General features: G+C 40.2%; 1 protein-coding gene and 1 non-coding gene across 2 annotated transcripts; one reads left to right on the forward strand and one right to left on the reverse strand.

Moving 5' to 3' along the window:
• Positions 1–5,390: 5,390 nt before the first annotated feature.
• On the reverse strand, positions 5,391–23,414 carry WEE1 (WEE1 G2 checkpoint kinase). The gene is given in 12 exon segments (XM_006089635.3): positions 5,391–6,720; positions 8,005–8,150; positions 8,241–8,411; positions 9,717–9,802; positions 9,897–9,992; positions 15,118–15,264; positions 19,771–19,892; positions 20,304–20,476; positions 20,637–20,700; positions 21,178–21,383; positions 22,751–23,125; positions 23,128–23,414. Coding segments are annotated over 12 exon segments (1,941 nt in total). The 5' UTR covers positions 23,329–23,414; the 3' UTR covers positions 5,391–6,566.
• On the forward strand, positions 14,661–14,723 carry LOC111826224. The gene has a single exon (XR_002829511.1). It is a non-coding gene; the product is annotated as a U7 small nuclear RNA (small nuclear RNA).
• Positions 23,415–23,420: the final 6 nt, after the last annotated feature.

The raw sequence follows: 23,420 nt of genomic DNA on the forward strand, positions 1-23,420 counted from the left end.
GAACCTGCAACCCTTCACTTTGTCAACTGAATGCTCTAAACACTGAGCAACTGGCCAGGGCTTGCTTAATGCTTTAAAAAAATAAATCCTGCCGAAACCAGTTTGGCTCAGTGGATAGAGCGTCGGCCTGTGGACTGAAGGGTCCCAGGTTCGATTCCGGTCAAGGGCATGTACCTTGGTTGCGGGCACATCTCCAGTAGGAGATGTGCAGGAGGCAGCTGATTGATGTTTCTCTCTCATCGATGTTTCTAACTCTCTGTCTCTTTCCCTTCCTCTCTGTAAAAAATCAATAAAATATATTTTTAAAAAAATAAAAATAGAACATTTAAAAAAAATAAAAAAAATAAATAAATCCTGTATATACAATTTTACTGAGTTTTTCACTTTTACATTATAACACATGCATTTCTCCGTCATAAAAGCTCCTGCAACATTGCTTTATATAGCTATACAGTGCACGCTGAAAACTTTTTAATGACCTCATTCAGAAGGAAAGAAGGTAGTGGAGTGAGATGGTATTTTCAATTCATGGGACTCAATCCCAGAGAAGAGGCCATCAGACTGGAATTCTCCTCCCCCATTTCCTGCATTCCTTCAAACACTTCCAAACTTGTCTCATCCACACTCACTCTTCCTCTGCTCCAGACTCAGAGGGCTTGCTATGAATTTGGTTAGTGGTTCAGCCAAACACTTTAGGCTTGAATCCTGACATTTTGCAGCTATGTAATCTGGGAAATGTCTTACCTTCCTAAAAATATCATGTGCACAGTGGGGATTTTGACATAGTTCTTAAAAGGATTAAATAACATCTACACTAATAAGACAAATATGTTAATTGACCATAACTTCGCTACGCCCAAAGCCACGCCCACCGGCCAATCAGAGCGACTATATGCAAATTAACTGAACCAAGATGGCACCTGGCAGCCACGGAGCTGGAGCAAGCAGGAGGCTTGGTTGACCCGGGCAATGGAGGAAGCCAAGCTTCCAGCCTGCCCTGAGCAGGCTGTGGCCTCCGCTCATGGAAACAAAGTTTCAATTATAGAAGACAAATAAATCCCAGATACCTGCTTCCAGCCAGCCTCCACTGGGAGCTTGGGTGGCTGGGGGCCGTGGCCAGCCTGAAAACAGCCATCAGCCCCTCACCCAGGATGGCCACACCCTCATGGGTTGAGGGTCCCTGCTGGGGGGTTGGCCAGCCTGAAAACGGCCCTCAGCCCCTCACCCAGACGGGCAGGCACCCCAGCAGGACCCCCCACACTGAAGGGGCTGTGGCCAGCCTGCAAACAGCCATCAGCCCCTCACCCAGGCTGGCCTGGCACGCCTATATAAAAGGATAATATGCAAATTGACCCTAACAGCAGAATGACTGGTCACTATGACACACACTGACCACCAGGAGGCAGATGCTCAATGCAGGAGTTGCCCCCTAGTGGTCAGTGCACTCCCACAGGGGGAGCTCTGCTTAGCCACAAGCCAGGCTGATGGCTGCCAGTACAGTGGTGGTGGTGGGAGCCTCTCCTGCCTCCTCAGCAGCGCTAAGGATGTCCAACTGCAGCTTAGGCCTGCTCCCCGCTGGCAAGGGAACATCCCTCGAGGGTTCCCAGGCTGCCAGAGGTATGTCTGACTGCCAGCTTAGGCCCAATCCCCCAGGGAGTGGGCCTAAGCCAGCAGGTGGTCATCCCCCGAGGGGTCCCAGACTGCGAGAGGGCACAGGCTGGGCTGAGGGACCCCCTCGAGTGCACAAATTTTTGTGCACCGGGCCTCTAGTTATGTATATAAAACACTCAGCACATAATAGGTGACCAATAAGTGTTAATTAAAAAAAAAAAATTCCCCTTGCTATAGCTCTCCTCCCTTGCCCTTTTCAGCCATGTTTCTTGAAAAATGACTTTTACTATTTGGTAATCTCCCCTTTGCACTGCAACTCAGTATAATCTGGCTTTTATTCCTGACATTGCTCACCAAAGATATCCTAAAACACACTAGATGTGTTCATGGAGCTTCGAGTCATTTCTTAATCTTTTGTGTATATAGTCAATCAATTTCTCCTGGTTTCCATGACACCAGAGTCTTCCCAATTTTCTTAATTCTCATTCCTTTTTATTCTTCTTTGCTACCTGAATTCTACTGATTAGTATCTGTCCTCAACTTTTGAGTGTCTGGAAAATGCATGATTCTTTCTTATGAGATTGGAGTTAGAATTCTGGCTCGCCTACTTACCAAACTGAGTTCCCAAGTTATTTAACTCACCTGAACCTCCATAGTCTCAACTATGAAAAGGTGACTCCTCTCCTGGACAAACATCTTAAATGGAGTCACTGTACACTGAACCTGACCTTCTCTTTGGCGTAAAGGACTAGTAGGCATAAACTGGAATTCCAGGCTGGAAACCCATTTCATAGCATAAGTATGTCAAAACTCAAACAAATCATATACTCTCCATATTTATTAACAGTATAAAACTAACAATATGAGCTGTATTATACATGTTCCTTTGAGGTATTTTTCTTCATGGTCTGGACTGGCTGAGGTTTCTTAGACTCTTAGTTTAATGAAGTTTGGACAGAATATGCCATCTTTTCCTGGTAAATCTTCCCAAGATATTACTCCTTACTCCAGAGACCTTTGAACTGCATTGAAAATTAATGTCATCTGCCACAAAGGAAAAAAATAGTTCAATGATGTTCAGGTAAATGCCTCTCAAAGTTTTTCAAAGCTAAATGTTGGACAATTTCAATTATGTCTTACTTTTCCATTTTTATAAAAATACACTTTGTTGAGCTCCTGAGAAATTTCTAACAATACAACCAGGTTTGCAGGAGAAACTTCTAGATCCACTCACGCTGCAATGTCAATCAGTTTCAGTGATGCTTTTTACAGTAATACAAATGCCTTCAAAATACTGAATGAGGCAGTTTCTTCCAAATTCCTAGTTTCAGGCTTCACTTACAATTTTCACAATACCCAAAACACTTCCAAAAGTCCTTTTTGATCCATCCTCCTTGATTGCTTTGACTTTTAAAAATTTCACAATAAAAATACCTTAAGGATGCAACAACTTATTTGATCTGTTGGCTAAAGTCAATGAGATGCTTTGTGGAGATAAATGGAGAGGAAGCAAAACAAATGTCAGGATACTGCTGCTTAAGAATTTGGAGACGGCTTGAAGCATTGGCCAAACCCAGCTGTTATCAATTTTTTAAATGCCATTATTTCTTGCCCTGTGGAACAAAGTAGAGTGATGCCATTATTTCTTGCCCTGTGGAATGAAGTAGAGTGAAAATCAAAGCTTGAGGATTGCTTCTTCAAAAGACATTAGTTCATTAATTAAAGGGGACTGCTTTGGATTCTTGGCAAAATAAAAGGTAAGGCACTAGTTTTAATTTGCAGTCAACTGTAATATGTGATTCCTTCTACCCAACTGCACAGTCGATACTTAAAAATTATCTCAAAAAGTAACAGGCCTTGCCCTAACCAGTTTGGCTCAGTGGATAGAGCGTCGGCCTGCGAACTGAAAGGTCCCAGGTTCAATTCCAGTCAAGGGCATGTACCTTGGTTGCACGCACATCCCCAGTAGGAGATGTGTAGGAGGCAGCTGATCGATGTTTCTCTCTCATCGATGTTTTTAACTCTCTATTCCTCTCCCTTCCTCTCTGTAAAAAATCAATAAAATATATATATTTTAAAAAGTAACAGGCCTCTCTGCATTTTAATTAAATTTTCTGGACAATTCTTCAATGCATTAGCACTTGTAGCTTCCGCCAGATGTTATGCTAACAAGTTCTCACTGTTATAAAATCAAACAAAAGCTGTTTAATGTGCAGCGTTCTCATGTGATAAAATCTCTACCTTTGTTTCTAACCAAAGGTCCTAGTTCAGGCCTTCCTTACTCTTACCGAGTTAATACAACAGTGGCTTTGAAACCAGTCTAAACAAAATCACCTGAATTCAATTTCTAATCTACCTCCAGCACCTTCCCAAGGTATGCAACTGTCCTTTGAGCCATCACTCTACCTTGCAGAATCCCTCCAACATAGCGCTCAACAAATGTTATTACCATTTTTACACAGGTCTGCTCTATTTCATCCTGAGTCACTACTGGGCAAAGCCTATTTCTTACTGGTCTTTGGTTTATCAGTTAGCATACAGAAGGTACTTAACCTGTTTCCTGTGTTGGACTGGATATAAGCCCAACTCGCATATCTGCTTTCAGATTCCTTAAGAATTCTCTTTGAAAACCAACATTTTCTAATCTAGTATTATTAAATAATGTGAAAAAAAAAACACTGCAAATTTTGATGAAAAACAATACCTGATTTTTTTTTCTTTGAAGCTAGTACACTAGGAAAATCGAGCCTTAATGACTTATAGTGGTCCTATGAACACTAATTTATCATACTTTTTATAGCTGTCTTCAGTAGCTACTGAAACCTGCTCCAGCCTTCACTGCTTTTTAGGTTTTCTGTCACCCACACCTACTAGCTTTCATATCTAATTTACCTGTCTACACCAATTCCTCTCACACCTGGAAATTTTGCTTTTCGTAGGCTAGAAAGCTAAAATAATCAAGCTTGTTAAAATGTTTATGGCAGGAAGAAATAGGCCCTGAGTGAGAAATTATGTACCCATGTTCAAAAAACACAAGGATCTTGCCCTAGCTGGTTTGGCTCAGTGGACAGAGTGTTGGCCTGTGGATTGAAGGGTCCCAGGCTCAATTACAGTTAAGGGCACATGCCTGGATTGCAGGCTCAATCCCCAGTAGAGGGCGTGCAAGAGGTAGCCGATCAATGATTTGCTCTCATCATTAATGTTTCTCTCTCTCTCTCCTCTCCCTCTCCATTCCTCTGAAATCAATTAAAAAAATTTTAAAATACTGTTTAAAAAAACACAAGGATCTTATGACATCCATTTTATCTGTTCAAGGTCTTCATTACTTACTCTCTGGCTCTAATCTTCATCAGAAAAATGTCACACAGAATTAGCACTGTGTATCACTTAAATTTGCATTCTCAATTAAAATCCAGCCTAGTTTACTAATTTAAAACGCTCCCCACTTTAAAGTTCTCTTCTGTGATTCAGTTCACATTAGAAAGTTATGAGTCATGTACAGTCACTTAAAAAGCTAAAGCTATTTTAAACCACCTTACACATTTATAGCAGATCAAAAGCATAATATGCAATGTGACATAAAATATTAAATATTTAAAATTACAAAATAAAAATATCCCAAGATTGATGTGTAAATTTTTCTTAAATTCCAAAATGTAACTAATATGAACTAAAGCTCAATACTAAATAATCCATGTTTCATATTCTATCAAAAATACATCCTCTGCTTTTAGTACTCTATATATAATGGAGATAACAGAAAATAGGCATCACAAAGATTTAGACAATTAAGGTAAGCTCAGAGTGACTTTTAATATGCCAAACAATGTTAATAATACACAAGTCAAACAGACAAGTGCAAACAAATCTTAAACCAAAATCAATAGGAAAATAAACAATAAACAGATTTTTTTCAATATCTGTTAGCCAGTACTATTAGTCAAGTGGCTAATCACAGATAAAATATATTTTATGAAAAGCTTGGAATAGTCAGAAGTCATTCTGGCATTTCAAACAGCTATGTACAGTATCACCAAGATTAGTTTATATACACCAATATTGAAGAGAAACTGGGCAAAACAGTTAAAAACAGACTAACAATACAATCAAGTACAAAACTTGGGTGGCGAGAGGAAAGGTTTTTAAAAATTCAGGGAAGGGCATTATCAGGAAAAATTACAAAACCAGCAAGGATTATACTACATTAATACAGCATTATGGGGGGAAAGGGTGCATTTCTCCAATGCACTAGCTTCAAAGTTCAAAGGGGGAAAAAGGCAAATAAGCTGCTTTTCATCAAGAGCAGCTATGTATTTCACATAATTGTTTTCAAAAGAAAGCCTATTAACAACAATGATTGTTTAATGCTACAATTTTACAGCAAAGACAAAACTAAAATAGCAGCAAATTCACAAGGCAATACTTCCACAGAATTATTCCATGGTTCATACAGTGCCCAAAAGTGCTCCCAGTTGGATATACAAATATAATTCACATAAAAAACAAAAAAGAAATATAAGACTGACACACAGGTACATTGAAGGCTAAGTAGTAACTGATTCTCTATTTCCCTTTTCGAAGGGAGAATGTTTGTAATAAAGCCCTTGGTCCTTTTTTACAAGTCACTACAGGGAAGGATACCTTTTATCACAATGCAACAGCAAACTATCAGCAGCACACCACCACAGTGGTTCACCCTGGAAAGGCTGATGTAACATCCAACAGTGACTGACATCCTAGAGAAGACAAACTGATAAACTAAATGAAAGCCTGATAGAGCACTGGTCAAAATACAGCTTTTAACTGTAATTCACAAATAAAAGTCCTAAAAAGTATTTCAGTAAAACTACTGACACCGATTTTAAGTAATTGCAAACTGGATTCTAGCAGTGATTTCAACCTAGCTTTAACTTCCTCTTGTCACAGTTTTTTTGGGGAGGTGGGAAATAAGTAGTTCAGTATATGGTAAGGCTGACAGAGCGATTCATTTTCTTTCCAATAAGTCGAGATGTTCTATTACTCTGGGTGGTGGACCTAGTGGCCATCCGGTCAGTGAAGAGTGCTCTTTCCTCAGCTGCAGCTTTTGCCATCTGGGCTTTCTTGAGTTCTCTACAAACACAAAAACAGAAAAACAAGACTTTTTACCTACTGTGTTAATTCTAGGAAGGGATCGTAAGAGGCCAAACACAAACTATATTATCAGCTGGAAGATCTTTGCATGTCATCATTATTCTAACATGCAACTGAGAAGAGGAAAAATACAGTATGAAACTTTAGCTTCTGCTCAAACAACTTAAATTTACAAAATAATCTTTATTTGTGCTATCAAATACAAAGTAATAAAGACATTACTAATGACTTTTTTTTTTTTTGGTGTGTTTTTAATGTCTTTACTGATTTCAGAGAGAGGGAGAGAGAGAAACATTGATCAGCTGCCTCCTGCACATCCCCTAAAGGGGGTTGAGCCCGCAACCTGGGCATGTGCCCTAACCAGTGACGTCCTGGTGCATGGAACAAAGCTTAACCAACTGATTCACACCAGCCGGGCATGACTGGGATTATTTTTGTTTCGTTTAAATATTTATTTTTGAAAGTATTACATATGCCCTCTTTTTTCCTCCTATCAACCCCCTCCAACCCCCCGCCTAGTCCTCCACCCCAGGCCTTCACCACCTACTGCCTGCATCCATGGGTTATGCATATTTGCATACAAAGTTTTTGGTTGATTACCTCCCACCCACTCACCCTCCCCCACTTTCCCTTCATGACTGGGTTTTAATAAAAACTTCAAATAGAACTCTAATCTGTAATTGTGAAATATCTTTACATAACAGAGGTGAAAGCAAAATTCTTCCTATTTGTATGAATAATTATATCTATCAAACTAGTGGCAAATAAACCTTTTCATATTTCAAGTCAAATTAGCTTAGAATCAAAATGGTAGCAATAAAGCAAATGAATCAGAATTATCATTCCAATCAGTTTTGAAATGTCAAAGGTCATTCACATCAAATATGAGAATCACCTACTAACCTAATTGACATTAATTTAATAAAAATTAGTACAACAGAAAGTTTCAAGGAATGTTCATTGATACTGAGACTTTGGGGGGGTATAGGCTCACTTAGCTTTTGCTATGATTTGAGACTTGGGGATTATCACCACTTGCAAATATATGCTAGTCTTAAAAACTTGAAGCCCAATAATTTCAAAGTCTAGAAACAACACAAATTTATAGGTCAAGTATTAAGTTAAGGCAGAAGTCCCCCAATTTTTAACTGTATAACATGCCAAACCACTATATTTGTCACTGACAGAAAGCCTTTATCATCTTGTTAAATTTGTGAATGAACACAAAGAAGTAAAAACAAAACAAAAAAAACCCTCACTTACTTCTGCAAAAGTGAATTTTTGAACTTTTCTGCATTCAATTCTATTCGTAATTGTTCTGCGCTTTTTCTAGAAGCAGACAGCAATATTGAATGCTTTACCAGTGCCGCTGCTGAAGGTCTTCTCTCTGGATCTGGATGAATCATAACCTGAAAGAGAAGTAAAATTAAGGTAAAAATATGTGATTTAATAAAATGTTAAACCATGTCAATAAAGTGCTTCATATAAAAAATACTCACTTTTAGCAACTCTGTAAATTCTTGGGAAAGCACTTGTGGAATCCGTGGTAATCTACCCTGTCTGATTTCATGCCACTGGTCTCCATTTCTGGGGAGAGGTTCAGCACCAGCAGCACATACCACTGTGAGGGCAAGGGCAAAAATATCTGCTTTTGGTAGATGGGAATAGTTCTGTAAAATAAAATAAAAAAATTTTAAGGAAATATAAAAATGCTCAAAATAAAGTAAGATTATACCTCATTATGATTTAGGTGAAAAACAGGACTAAACGAAAATGTTCAATGCCACATTTAAGTTTAGGACCTATTCAGAGAAAAAGTAAATGTGGGGGATTTATTCTAATTACAAAGTAATATACACTCTGAGGTGGAGGGGTTGGTAAAAACATTTCTAAAAGCGAATGTCTCCTGTCATTAGCCCAATTCAAATCTCAGAAGAAACTCCTATCCCTCTAGGACAGCGGTTCTCAACCTGTGGGTCGCGACCCCTTTGGGGGTCAAACAACCCTTTCACAGGGGTCACCTAAGACCATCCTGCAAATCAGATATTTACATTACGATTCATAACAATAGCAACATTACCGTTACGAAGTAGCAACGAAAATAATTTTTTTTAAATATATATTTTATTGATTTTTTACAAAGAGGAAGGGAGAGGGATAGAGAGTCAGAAACATCGATGAGAGAGAAACACCAATCAGCTGCCTCCTGCACACTCCCCACTGGGGATGTGCCCACAACCAAGGTACATGCCCTTGACCGGAATCAAACCTGGGACCCTTGAGTCTGCAGGCCGACGCTTTATCCACTGAGCCAAATCGGTTAGGGCACGAAAATAATTTTATGGTTGGGGGTCACCACAACATGAGTAACTGTATTTAAAGGGCCAGAAGGTTGAGAATCACTGCTCTAGGAGCATTCATATGAAAACACAAAACATACATACATGACAAGTTACAAATACACATAAGACACAAATATACATAAAAAGAACAATGATCATAATTTATTTGTTCTATTTCCAGTCAAAACTCTTATTGAGAAATATTTCTTCACACTTTTGAAACAGTACTATTAACTATTAGCCTTAATTTACTTAATCATTCCTGTGCTATTTATTTTGCATTGTTCTTGGTTTGTTTGAATAGGAATATTCCTGTAGGAGACTCTCAGAAATGGAAATTCTGAATGAAAAGGTACTTGACTTTTAAATGTTGATAAATACTAATATTCAGCTCTCCAAAAATGCTGTGCCATTTTAAAATTCTACCAGCAGGGTATGGAAACTTCTCTTTTACCACAACTCTACCATATTGAATATTATAAACTTGCCTTTACTGACTTGCTAATAGACTTTCTATTTTGTTATTGCTATTCTACGTTACTAGCTTAAAATTTTAATACATCTACATTTATATTAATTCTTCCAGCAAATGGTGTTGCAAAACAAATGGCATTATTAAAGGAGAAAAATTACCTCCTGTAAAACTTCATTTGCAAGAAAACGACTATCACCCTCTTCAACTTGTGGACTAGAGATTCTTGTTACGTGCCCAAGATCACCTAGAAGTATTGAAAAGAAATACAGCCAAGAATTAAAACACAACAGCTCCTCTTTTTATATTATAGTAATAATCTGGTTATCTTTCTTTCTTACCTATTTTAAAGATAACTTTGTTAGATATCCATTCATCTTCATCTCCATCTTCAGAGGCAGCATTTGGGATTGAGGTTCGAGATATGAAAATATTACCTGTCAAACAGTTATTTATATAAGCCACATTAACAATTAATAGTATAACCAAAGTTCACAAACAAGCATACATCAGAATCATCCAGAAAGCTTTTAAATATATAGATTCTTATATGTTCTATCCCAAACACTATGAAGTAACAGTCTCAAATGGGAACTGGGGCTTTATTTTCTAGGAATATACTTTCTGGCCTAGCTCTGATTCTTGAACACTTAGAAACCACTATAATTAGTCCCTTCACATCTACACATTGATCTTCAACAGTTTTATTTTTTTTAAATATATTTTATTGATTTTTTACAGAGAGGAAGGGCTAGGGATAGAGAGTTAGAAACATCGATCAGCTGCCTCCTGCACACCCCCTACTGGGGATGTGCCCAAAACCAAGATACATGCCCTTGATCAGAACCTGGGACCCCTCAGTCCACAGGCCAACGGTCTATCTGCTGAGCCAAACCGGTTAGGGCGATCTTCAGCAATTTTAATTACTGGAAACCATACAAATGGCAATACATATTAATTTGTAATGCTGCCAAAGCACAAATTTTAAACTCATGCTACAAGGCTGGTATGAAAAGAATGAGTCACATATCTATTGAGTTGGGCTGACCCCACAGCATCTTTACCCAATGTAGCTTTGTGGGGTTCACTGTCTCAGCTAAACAAACACTTTATCTTCAAATTTGAGCAAGCTCATGATTAACATAAATTTTAGCAACAGATCCCATTTTAATAGTTTTATCAATTTAGTATTGAACTTATAAATGTTATATTCACTGGAGTCATCTTTCCATTTTTGCTTTATTTATAGGACAACTTATTTGTGGCGGTATTTGTGAATTTGAAATTTTTAAACTTATTTTCAACTTCTGTACTTACAACATAAGGATCTACTTACTATATTTGACACAATACAAGGTGAGTGAGTATAGGCAAATCTTACTAATTCACATTTACTGCCTTCAGCCCAAATATATTTTATTTAAAATAAATATTTTAGTGCACTGTTAATGTACAGGCAAATTCTTCACATACTCTTATTAAAATAAATTGTGGCCCTGACTAGTGGTTAGAGAATCAGCCTGCACATTGAAAGGTCGTGGGTTTGATTTCCCTGTCAAGGGCACATACCTGGATTGTTAGTTCAATCCCTAGCCCAAGTTGAGGTTCATGTGGGAGGCAACCAATTAATGGGTCTCTCTCACATCCATGTTTCTCACTGTCTGTCTCTCTCTGTCTCACTCGGGCTCCCACTCTCTCTCTAAAAAAAAAAGACAATGGAAAAAATATCCTCAGGTGAGAATTAAAAAAAAAAAATTTGTGTAAAACAAATTCCCATTGATCATACACATTTCCATAGGGTAAAAAAAAACAACATATTAAATTTAACTTAAAAATACCTATCCTAAAATGTTTAACATGAACCCATCAACCTTTTAGTTATAATTTCAAAATTATAGGAAATACAAGGGGAGAAAGGAATAAATTAAATGTTACAAGGAAGCAACCAAATCCAGAAGGAAGAACATCTTGCAAGACAAGGTCTATACTATTATTTTTAGAAGTAGAAGGTAAAACCTAAAAGACAATGGATATAACCAGATGTAATACATGTTCCTGAGAAAAATAGTAGTTTGGACTAATCAACTATTAAGAACTTGGGTTAAGACTTTCTCCAGAAGGCTCTCACAAGGAAGCCCCAGCAACCTCAGGGGCTGCAGAGCAAATTGCCTTGGGCCTATTACTGATCTACCCAGGCTCTGAGCTGGTGGAAGCCAAGCTAACCTTTGTATACAACTTGACTCCTCACACATGCACTCAGGCTCAGTAAAGACAGTCACAAACTGCAGACTGCTTGGTAGCTCCAGACAGGTAGCCCACACCCAGTCACAGGCAGCGTCTGACATCCACCTGCACTGAAAGTTCCTCCCAAGTGGACCCAGAACCAACATAACCAGAGGTAGGCTTTAGACTACACCAGAGCATGACCCAACTAGCCACAGAAGTGGCACACCCAAAGGGAGATCCTGACAGGCATCAGACCCTGCTGGGGCCAATTCTGTTGGGGGGAAGGGGGAGGGGGGGCAGCAGCATGGTACTGTAGCTTCCACACAACAGCTCATATGCTGTGGTTGGGGTCAATCCTCATAGTCAGCCAGCCTGAGGGCATTCAAGACTCAACTACAACAGGAAGGCTTCCATAATAATCCACACAAGAGACATTCCTGGAGCACCTAGTTCAGGTGACAAGATTGTGCCACTGAGCTCCACAAGACACCTACTACATAAAGACCATTATAACAAGACTGGGAAACACAGCAGATCTACCTAATACACAGAGACAAACAAAAAATAAGTCAAAAAAACATGCCCAAAATGAAAAAACAACAGTCATTCCTCCAAAGAATAACTAAATGAAATGGAAGCAACCAAGCTACCCAATGCAGAGTTCAAAACAATGGTTATAAGGATGCTCAAGGAACTTAGGTAAAGAATGAACGATCGGTGAGAACTTAGATAGTAAGCATTAAAAAAGACAGAGCCCTAGCCGGTTTGGGTCAATGGAAAGAGCGTCGGCCTGTGGACTAAAGGGTCCCAGGTTCAATTCCAGTCAAGGGCACATGCCCAGGTAGCAGGCTTAATCCCCAGTACGGGGTGTAGGGGGGCATGCAGGAGGCAACCAATCAACAATTCTCTCTCATTATTGATGTTTCTCTCTCTCTCCCTCTCCCTTCCTCTCTGAAATCAATAAAAATATATTTAAAAAAAGGACAAAGAGCCCTGGCCAGTTTGGTTCAGAGGTTAGAATGTCGGCCCAGGGACCAGATCATGGGTTCAATTCCGGTCAAGAGTACATAATTAGGTTGCATGTGGGAGGCAATCAATCAAAGCTTCTCTCTCACATCACTGTTTTTCTCTCTCCCTCCCTCGCTTTTTCCTCCCTTCCACTCTGGCTGAAAATCAATAGAAAATATTTCCATGGGTGAGGATTTAAAAAAAAAAGAAGACACAGAAACCATAAAAAAGCAGTCAGAAATAAAGAAAACAATATCAGAAATGAAGAATACATTAGAAGGAATCAACAGCAAGTTAAATGAAGCAGAAGACAGAATCAGCGAATTACAGGACAAAATAACAGCAACAAAAAGAAACCAGAATGTGAAAAAAAATGAGAAAACTTCACCCTGGCAGGTGTGGCTCAGTTGGTTGAGGCAACTGATCCAATGTTTCTCTCTTAGATCAATTTTTAAAATAATTTAAAAACAAACAAAAAAAATCTATAATAAGAGACAGAGGGCACTACATAATGATAAAGGGATCAATCCAACAAAAGTATGATATAACCCTTATAAACATTTACACACCCAACATAAAGGCTCCTAAATATACAAAGCAAATCTTGATGGATATAAAGGGAAAGATGGACAGAAATACAGTCAGACTAGGGGATTTTAACACCTCACTGACATCAATCGATAGATCTTCCAAACCAAAAAGATCAGCAAGGTGGGAGGTGTGCAGGAGGCAGCTAATCCATGTTTCTCTCTCATCCATGTTTCTAACTCTCTATCCCTCTCCCTTCCTCTCTGTAAAAAAAATCAATAAAATATATTTTTAAAAAATAATATAATAATACATTTTTAAAAAATCATACACCATGATCAAGTAGGATTTATTCCTGGGGTGCAAAAAATATCTGCAAGTCAATTAACATGATACGCCACATAACAACATGAAGGATAAAAATCAAAGAATCATTATCAATAGATGCAGAAAAAGCATTTGACAAACTCTAGCACCCATTTATGATAAAAACTTTCAGCATAACAGAAATACAGGGAGCATACTGCAACATAATAAAGGCCATCTATGACAAACCCAAAGCCAACATCATACTCAACTGGCAAAAAACTAAAAGCATTTCTCTTAAGATGAGGAACAAGATGGGGATGTCCGCTTTTACCACTCTTGTTTAACATAGTAATTGGAAGTCCTAGCCACAACAATCAGACAAGAAATAAAAAGCATCCAAATTGGAAAGGAAGAAATGAAACTGTCATTATTTACAGATAACATGATACTGTATATAGAGTACCCTAAAGATTCCACCAAAAAACTACTAAAATTGATAGAGTAGCAGGATATAAAATTATATCCAGAAATTGTGGGGGGTTTATTGATTTCAGAGAGGAAGTGAGAGGGAAAGATAGAAACATCAATGATGAGAGAGAATCATTGATCGGCTGCCTCCTGCACGCCCCCTACAGGGAATTGAGCCCACAAATGAGGCATGTGCCCTTGATCAGAATCAAACCCAGGACCATTCAGTCCACAGGCCAACGCTCTATCCACTGAGCCAAACCAGCTAGGGCTGTTTGTATGTTTTATACACCAATACTGAACTATCATAAAAAGAAACTAAGAAAACAATTCCATTTACAACTACATCAAAAAATAAGGTACTGCCTTAGCTGGTTGCCGTGGTTAGAGCTCAGCCCATGGACTGAAAGGTCTTGGGTTTGATACCAGTTAAGCGGATGTACCTGGGTTGCAGGCTTGATCTCCGGCCCAGGAGCGTGCAGGAGGCAACCAATCGATGTGTTTCTCTCACATCAATGGTTTCTCTCTCTCCCCCTCCCTTCCACTTTCTAAAAAAAGTCAAATGGAAATGCTTACAGCTCTTTTTGAATTTGTCTAGCAGGTCTTCTGGTTTGTACCAGAAGGCCCTTAAAAAAAAAAGTCAATGGAGCCCAGTCGGAGTGGCTGACCATCAATCTATGAACTAGGAGATCACGGTTTGATTCTCCGTCAGGGACTTGATCCCCAGTGTGGGGCATGCAGGAGGTAGCCGATCAATGATTCTCTCATCATTTATATTTCTATCTCTCTCTCCCTCTCCTTTCCTCTCTAAAATAAATAAAAATGTATTTTTTTAAAAAGTCAATGGAAAAAATATCTTTAGGTGAGGATTAACCAAACCAACAATAAAAATAAGTTGCCCAAAGGTCTTTAAAAATAATAAAAAAAAACACATTAAGATGCATCTGTTTTCATATTGTTTAACAACGTCATTTATTCTCTATTATCCTACAGAACACAGGTCAGAGGATGTGTAATACTTACTAGGCTTTATATCCATGTGAACCAAAGACATTGAATGAATATACCTCAAGCCCCGGCCAACTTGCAAAAGGAGATCCTTCAGCTCTGCTTCTATAAAGTAACGTATGCTTCTATAGTTTATACTTATGGCATCAGCTAAACTTCCACCTAACAAACACACACACACAAAAAATTAGCATTTTCTTTTTTCAGAAATATTCTTATTTTTCTTCCTTTTATCTTTTCTGAATGACCACAGACTTAACCAAGAAAATGACATTTTTATAGGACCTATTCCCTTCAATCTGCTTGTGAAATAAAAATTTTATTTATTCTTTTTATAGCTAATACACTCACATAGGTACAAAATATAATGTAGAGTCTCTGGGATATCCATATACCCCAGCAACCCACTTGGTTCTTTTCCCCCAGAATAAATCAATGTTATTAGTTTCCTATGCATTCTTTTCAACTCCTTTTTATACAAATGACATTTTCACTATTTTAAAAAATATTTTTATTGACTTCAGAGAGGGAGAGGGAGAGAGAGATAGGAACATCAATGGTGAGAGAGAATCATTGAACAGGTGCCTCCTGCATGCTCCCTACTGGGGATTGAGCCCACAACCCAGGCATGTGCCCCAACCAGGAATCCAACCGTGACCTCCTGTCCCCATGGAGAAAGCTGTACCAATTTATACTCTCATCATTAATGTATGAGAATATCTGTTTTCCCACACCCTTGATAACTATCTATAAATTTTATAGGTAAAAACCAGTATCTTGGGCCCTGCTGGTGTGGCTCAACAGTTGTGCATCGACCTATGAACCAGGGGGTTATGGTTCAATTCCTGGTCAGGGCACATCAATCAGTCGCCTTCTGTATACTCCCCAAGGGATCAAACCTGCAACCCAGGGATGTGCCCTGGCTGGGAATCAAACTGGCCACCTTTTTAGTGCACAGGACGATGCTCAACCAACTGTTGAGCCACTCTGGCTGGGCCCACCACTTCTTTTTAAAACTTAATTAGAAATAATAAAATCAAAGCCAGGATAATAATATCAGAAGTCAATGAAGTATTAGGAAAGGAAGTTGCACAATTTGAACAAGAATGAGTAACAGCCCTAACCGGTTTGGCTCAGTGGATAGAGCATCAGCCTGCGGCCTCAAGGATCCCAGGTTCGATTCCGGTCAAGGGCATGTACCTTGGCTGCGGGCACATCCCCAGTAGGGGATGCACAAGAGGCAGCTGATCAATGTTTCTCTCTCATCGATGTTTCTCTCTATCCTTCTCCCTTCCTCTCTGTAAAAAATCAATAAATATATTTTAAAAAAAAAGAATGAGTAACAAATGGCAAATTTGTTTTTTAAATAAAAATAAACCACACTTGAGTATCTTAGGCTTAAGTTGGTTCTCCATACTTAACCTGCACAAGTTTTGAACTGCAGGGCAAAAAGGGGCTCTAGAAGGGAACAGGTCAATAAACCTGTCAGACAAGGGGACTTGAAGTCCTAGATCAAGTTTAATAAGAAAGAGTATGGCTTCTTTTTAGTGGGTATAGCAACTATAGCTAAACCAGTTCTTTTTATCGCATTGCCAAAAGGGCAAGAGAGGTGAGAAGAGCAAAACATTCATCTGATTTTTAGGTTCTCTTCCCCTATCTGGCAACATTTTTATACACTTATTTCAGTCTATCACTACACTAAAGACAACAGACTTAAAATGCAAATGACTCTGAGATAATAAGGAAGCTTAGTCACTGATAAAGGATATCAGTTAATCAACATGTACAAATCAATGATAACAATCCTTTCCCTGTGAAACTGTGTTTTCTGAAGATCAGGCTTATTACTATTCAAAGCTTTTCAAAAGTGGAGAAAGGAATAAGTGGAAAAGAAAAACAAAAGATAAGAAAAGCTCGCAGTAACCAGTTTGGCTCGGTGGATGGAGCGTCGGCCTGCGGACTGAAAGGTCCCGGGTTCGATTCCGGTCAAGGGCATGTGCCTTGGTTGCGGGCACATCCCCAGTGGGGGGTGTGCAGGAGGCAGCTGGTCGATGTCTCTCTCTCATCGATGTTTCTAACTCTCTATCCCTCGCCCTTCCTCTCTGTAAAAACTCAATAAAATCTATAAAAAAAAAAGAAGAAAAGCTCACAAATGTATCAGCATAGTCTTAGTTTCTTTCATCTAAGCAGAATAAACAACCATACAAAAAGACATCCCTGTACCACACAGGCCTACTTACTTTTTAAAGATCTTTATTATTCTTGAAAGTTTTGTACTGCCCCAAAATAATCTGTTTCAAAAGATTATTTTATAACCTAACTTTATAATAGGACAACATCTGAATTATACAACCATGTAATTTCCTAGGTTGTTACAAATTTGTGATCCCTGGACTACCATTGAAATACGTAAGGGAACCAACCACATCAAAAAGGTGACAGAAAAAAAAAAGTGACAGGAAGGAAGAAATTAATAGGAGACAGTGTCTAGCAAATATGGAGTGGAAAAGACATTATGGTTGAGTTGTACTATATCAAATGTAGTAACTGAAAAATAAAGGTTAAGAAACAGATCATGGAAGACAGATACATAAAAATTTTTGTTGTTGTTAATCCTCACCTGAGGATATTTTTTCAATTTATTTCTAGAGAGTAGAAGGAAGGGAGGAGGGGGAGAGAGAGGAAAACATCTATTGGCTACCTCCCTGGGCTGGTGAACCTGCAACTGAGATATGTGCCCTAGACCTTCAGTTGGAAGGCTGAAGCTCTAATCCAGGGCTTCTATCTATCTTATCTATCTATCTATCTAATCTATCTATCTAATCTATCTATCTATTTATTTATTTATTTTAGAATGGAAGAGGCATGTAAGGATGGGGGGAGGAGGGGGGGCTGAGAGATATCAATTTGGTTGCCTCCCCCACGCGCCCAGGCGGGAAATCAAGTCTGCAACTAAGGTACATGCCCTTGACAGGAATCGAACAAAGGACCCTTCAGTCCACAGGCTGACACTCTAACCCAGTGGTTCTCAACCTGTAGGTCGCGACCCCTTTGGGGGTCGAACGACCCTTTCACAGGGTTGCCTAAGACCATCGGAAAACACATATATAATTACATATTGTTTTTGTGATTAATCACTATGCTTTAATTGTTCAATTTGTAACAACGAAAATACATCCTGCATATCAGATATTTACATTACGATTCATAACAGTAGCAACATTACAGTTATGAAGTAGCAACGAAAATAATTTTATCGTTGGGGGTCACCACAGCATGAGGAACTGTATTAAAGGGTCGCAGCATTAGGAAGGTTGAGAACCACTGCTCTAACCAGTGAGCAACCAGTTAGGGTGCTCCATAAATATTTTTTTTAAATGTATTTTATTGATTTTTAAAGAATATTTTATTGATTTTTTTACGGAGAGGAAGAGAGAGGGATAGAGAGTTAGAAACATCGACCAGCTGCCTCCCGCACACCTCCCACTGGGAATGTGTCCGCAACTAAGGTACATGGCCTTGACCGGAATCGAACCTGGGACCTTTCAGTCTGCAGGCCGACGCTTTATCCACTGAGCCAAACCAGTTAGGCCGCTACATAAATATTTTGATGGTATATAAAGTATTTCAAAAGATTTGTGAAGCAAACTAGTAGCAATGATATATACTGAGCACTCAGTTCTTTCAAATATAGAGAACTAATAAAATAATGAGAAATGAGGTATGTTAACAGGTCTTTTACTCCTGTTTTGTTCAGTTTTTAAAGATGGAAAACCTGGATCCACTACTATACCACTTATTCACAAGCTATGAGATGGCTGGTCTTGTTTAAGGAAAAAAATGAGGATCAACAAAAATAATAATATACAAATAAATCTTTGCTACCACCTCAAGTATTCAATAAATTTGAATATCCATAGTATACATAAATAAAAATCCATTATATGTATGTAAAGATTTAGATATTTAATAACAAATGTTATAACAATCAGAATTGAGATTGATTGTGGTAAAGGTTTAACGAAAAAGACCCAAGGTGGTCCTTGAAGGACTTGCTGAAATGGAAAGCTATACACAGTTCCAAAGTCGAACCTCTATACATGCTTATTTTGTCTTCGGAGAAAAGAGGGAGAGAACAACTTAAAAGAAAAAATTTTACTTGATTCTAGTGGTAAACTAGGTTTGACAGATGGGAGTGGGGGGGCAAGATTACAGAATGTCTTGAACAAATGGCTAAGTTTAAACCAATGGAGAGTTAGTCGTAAGTAGCCAACATCAGTTTCAGCAGTTCCCATAATGAAATGGAAAAGGAGGGCTAGATGCAAGGAACCTGTTCTATTTACTACATCCCACACACACTATGCTAGGTGCAGGGAAGACCAAAAGTTATATGGCAACACCAGTGTCCTCTCAAGAAGAACAGTTTAATTTGATTAACAGGCACATAAATAATTTGCACTGTTCAACTACTGAGGTTATGAGGCAGAAGGGTTTCCGATCTTTATTTAACATCAGGTAGGTATTACTTGCCCTTGAAATTCATGTTAGGCTTCTGATCTTTGATTTTGTAAGAGATAAAAGAGACATACACATTAGATAAAAATAAGTATTCCCTCAGTGTTCATTCATTTGAGCTCACAAGTTTACAAGGGAACCATTGTTACTCACCATTACAATACTCATTCTGTATAAGCATATGATCATCTTCTGCCCATGCAGAGAAATATCGAACTACATGAGAATGTTGTCCAAGTACTGCATGAGCATATACTTCTCTCAAAGCATTCTGCCTAGGAGAAATCAGAGAGTAAGAGAATAAACCATTTTCATTCAAATTTAAACTGAATTTATCTGAAACTTCATAAAACAAACTTGACTTCTGAATCTATCGTTATGCTGAAAAACTTGAGAGTTAAGACTGTGCAGGTTTTCCAAAGGCTTCCATTAAAGAATGGCAGTTAGAAAGTAAGAACCTTACTGGACCTAGAAATCAGGAAAGATGAAACTCCCATGTGAATTAATGGATGCTACTAGAAATAAGAAATTTAAGTTAGGTTTGACTACTCTTATTATTTTACCAAGTCCAATAAGAACTAATGGTACAAAATGAAAAGGATCTGAGTATATCATAACTTCTCAAAAGTTAGAGAATTAACACCACAGGGAACAAAAGATCAAAAGACAAAATTTTTAATACATACTCATCAACAGAGCCGGCCAATGGCTTTTTTGATCGCTTAATGGCATAAATGCACCCATCCAGCCTCTTCACACATTTAAACACAGAACCAAATTCTCCAGAGCCAATTTTCTCTAGCTCATGAAATTCTGTTGTATACCGTGACTTCATATTGCTTTCAGTAATCGTAATTCTCTGTAATAAAAAGTGTATACATATGTATAATACAAAGATATAAAAATGATTTTTTTGCTGTGGAGATAGCACAATGTGTGAAATTTTAAAATTATATCATAATTTGTTAAGAAATAGAAAATCACATTTCAGAAACAAAAGAAAATTAGAAGCTATTTACTTTAGCAGGTCTTGTTTCATCTTCAAACTCATAATCACTGGCTTCCATGTCTTCACCACAGGAACTGAAAAATATGTATTTTTTCATCAACATATCTGAAAGACACATCAGCTAGAGATCCAAAACTTTATCTGATAGGTAGGTGCATGGTAAAATTTTAATGTGTAAAAACAGAAAAGCATTTAATTTTGTAATCACAAGATACAAGTCAGCTGATGAAAATGTGATCGCTGCTGAGATATGTTCATTAACCAGAACATCAAAATTAAAGCCTTTCTAAATCAACTCTCTCTGCCTGCCTCATTTTGACACCAATGGATTTCCTACAAGTTATCTAGACTTTTTATTCCTTCATTTCTCATGGCATTCCTTTTCCACAGCTGATTACTTCCCACCTATCTCTGCTCAGAATTAGGTGTTAGGAATAGAGAAAAATTTCAGAGCATAAACTTCCATGTCATTTAGTTAAAAATTAAATTTAATAAGTATACCAAACCAATCTTGGATGGTTGGGGAACCAAACTATTGAATAATAACTTACTCATTCCAGTATGTTCTCTTTCTTCTACGACACTGTCCTGAGGAATGAAGTAACAAAGAATCTGGAGTAAAAGGATTAATATTCACTTGAGGAGTCTGTCGAATGTCAAATTCTCTTTTTCCTGATTTTTCTGTATCCATGAATAGAGAACCACTTCTGATTTTAACAGAGCTGGAATCGATTCCTCGAGCTTTGGAGAGCAAACTCTAAGAGAGGAAAAATAAAGTTTTTAGGATCCAAGTCCTATAGGTCAAAGTAACACACAAGCCTTTATTTCAGGCAAAATAAAGTGGTTAACTTCCGAGTCCTTAGAAGGATACTAACCACCTTTTCTAAAAGACAGCCAAGAAAACAGGTCTAGGGCCCTAAAGTGTATGAATGCATTATTAAAATTAAGTTCACTATAGAGGCCAACAGACCCTTTCTAAGAACAGAACCCTAAAAATAGAAAGCGGCGGGGAGCTGGCTCCTCTCCCCTCTCGCACCCTCCACCTAAATGGGGCTTGGAAAGCCACCTCGCCGGGCTCCTCCCCTCGCTTTCAGGCGGATTTCGCCTCGCAAAGCTCAAAAGCACACACCTTCCCGAGGGACCGAAACTTACTCCAGAACCTACCTCTCCCATATTACTCTGACAGATGCGATACTTGCCTTAATTTCGGGAAGTGTCCGTTTTAAAGTCTGCTGCTACTTCTAAAGGTCTAGAAGTGGTAATCGGCACATTTCCTGAGCACTTAGACAAGGGTTGAACGCCTACTTCACGTTCATCACCAACCACATGAACGCGTAAGGGTCCAAGCAACCATCCCAAGGCTGGCTTTTAGCAGCTGCACATTCCTAATCATCACATTTAGGGTGACCCAAGTTGGCCACGACAAACCCAACGGCGTAAACACACGCTTCCTCCACCCAGTCCAGAAAGAGGCTCCCAGGCTACCCGGCCGCGGGCACCAGTCTTTACGATCGTAAAGGCCCGCAAGGCCAGCCTGTTCGTCCCGCTCTACGCGCAGTCAGTCTCTCTCCCTCACACTTTTCCCCCATTAAGGCGCCAGGACGCCAAACGATAAGCGCACGACCATCATTTTAACGGAACCCTGGCGTGCGCCGCCCAAATTACAGGACCGATCACGGCGCTTAAAAGGCACCAGATGGCAGCGGCGGCCGGGAGTGTCAGGTGGCGGGGCCAGCATCCTTCCAAACCACTATATCGGCGCCGCACCCCCGGCGGACACGCTCGGGGCAGCCCCCATCCGGCGGGCGGTTAATCGTGAGCCACCTGGACGGCACCGATCGGCCCCTTTGAAAAGATGAAGAAGTTCCAGACGAGGCCCACTGTTCAGTTATATAATCTTAACGGACTTTTTTTGGGCAGGGCCAAAAAAAAAAAAAAAAGAAAGGCTGCCAACTTTTTTGTTGTGGCGCAGGAGAGCGAGCGAGCGAGCGAGCGAGCGGGGGGTGCGGCCGGGCGGTTATGTAACCGAACCCGGGCAGCGCCGCGCTCCACTCCCGGCGCCTCCGCCTTTTTAAAAGGCCGGCCCAGCGCGGGCTCGGGGCGCCCGGGCCGCCGCGTCCTCACCTTGGGGGTGTGCGGTGTGTCAAAGAGCCGCAGCTTGCGGAAGGTCTTGTGCGGCGGGGTGCCCGGGTGCTCCCGCAGAGGCGAGCAGGGAACCTCGCCGGCCCGGCGCTCCCCGAAACCGCGCGGGGACGCGTCCTCCGGGCCCCCGAAGCGCACCGGCGAGAACGAGCTGCCCAGGAAGTAGGCGGCCGCCGGCGACTTGACCGGCGACGAAGAGCCGAAGCCCTCCTCCTCCCACGAGTCGCCCTCGGCCCCGCCGCCAGACGCGTCCGCGCCGGGGGAGGCGCCCCGCAGCACCATGTCCTCTTCCAGCTCCCGGGGGCTGCGGGGGGCCGGGCTGGGCGAGCGGCGGCCCTCGGGCCCCGGGCTCTGGGGGGGCTCCGCGCGGACGGCAGCGGCGAGTCGGGCTCCTGAAAGGCCGAGTCCTCCCCGGTGCTATGGCCGCTGCCCTCCTCCTCCTCCTCTTCCTCCTCCTCCTCACAGTCGCTGCAGGGCGAGAAGATGAGCTTCTGCCGCAAGGTGCAGGAGGCCCCGGCGCGGCGGGGAGGCGGCGGCCGCTGCCCGCTCAGGAAGCTCATCGCGCCCCGGGGCCGGGACGGAGAACCCGAGGACCGGGACTCGCGGAGTCCAGGGCGCAGCCTGCCCAGGGGGCGGGTCTGCCACGTGCGAC

This window comes from Myotis lucifugus, unplaced genomic scaffold, assembly GCF_000147115.1.
Source record: "Myotis lucifugus unplaced genomic scaffold, Myoluc2.0 scaffold_61, whole genome shotgun sequence".
NCBI lineage: Eukaryota > Metazoa > Chordata > Mammalia > Chiroptera > Vespertilionidae > Myotis > Myotis lucifugus.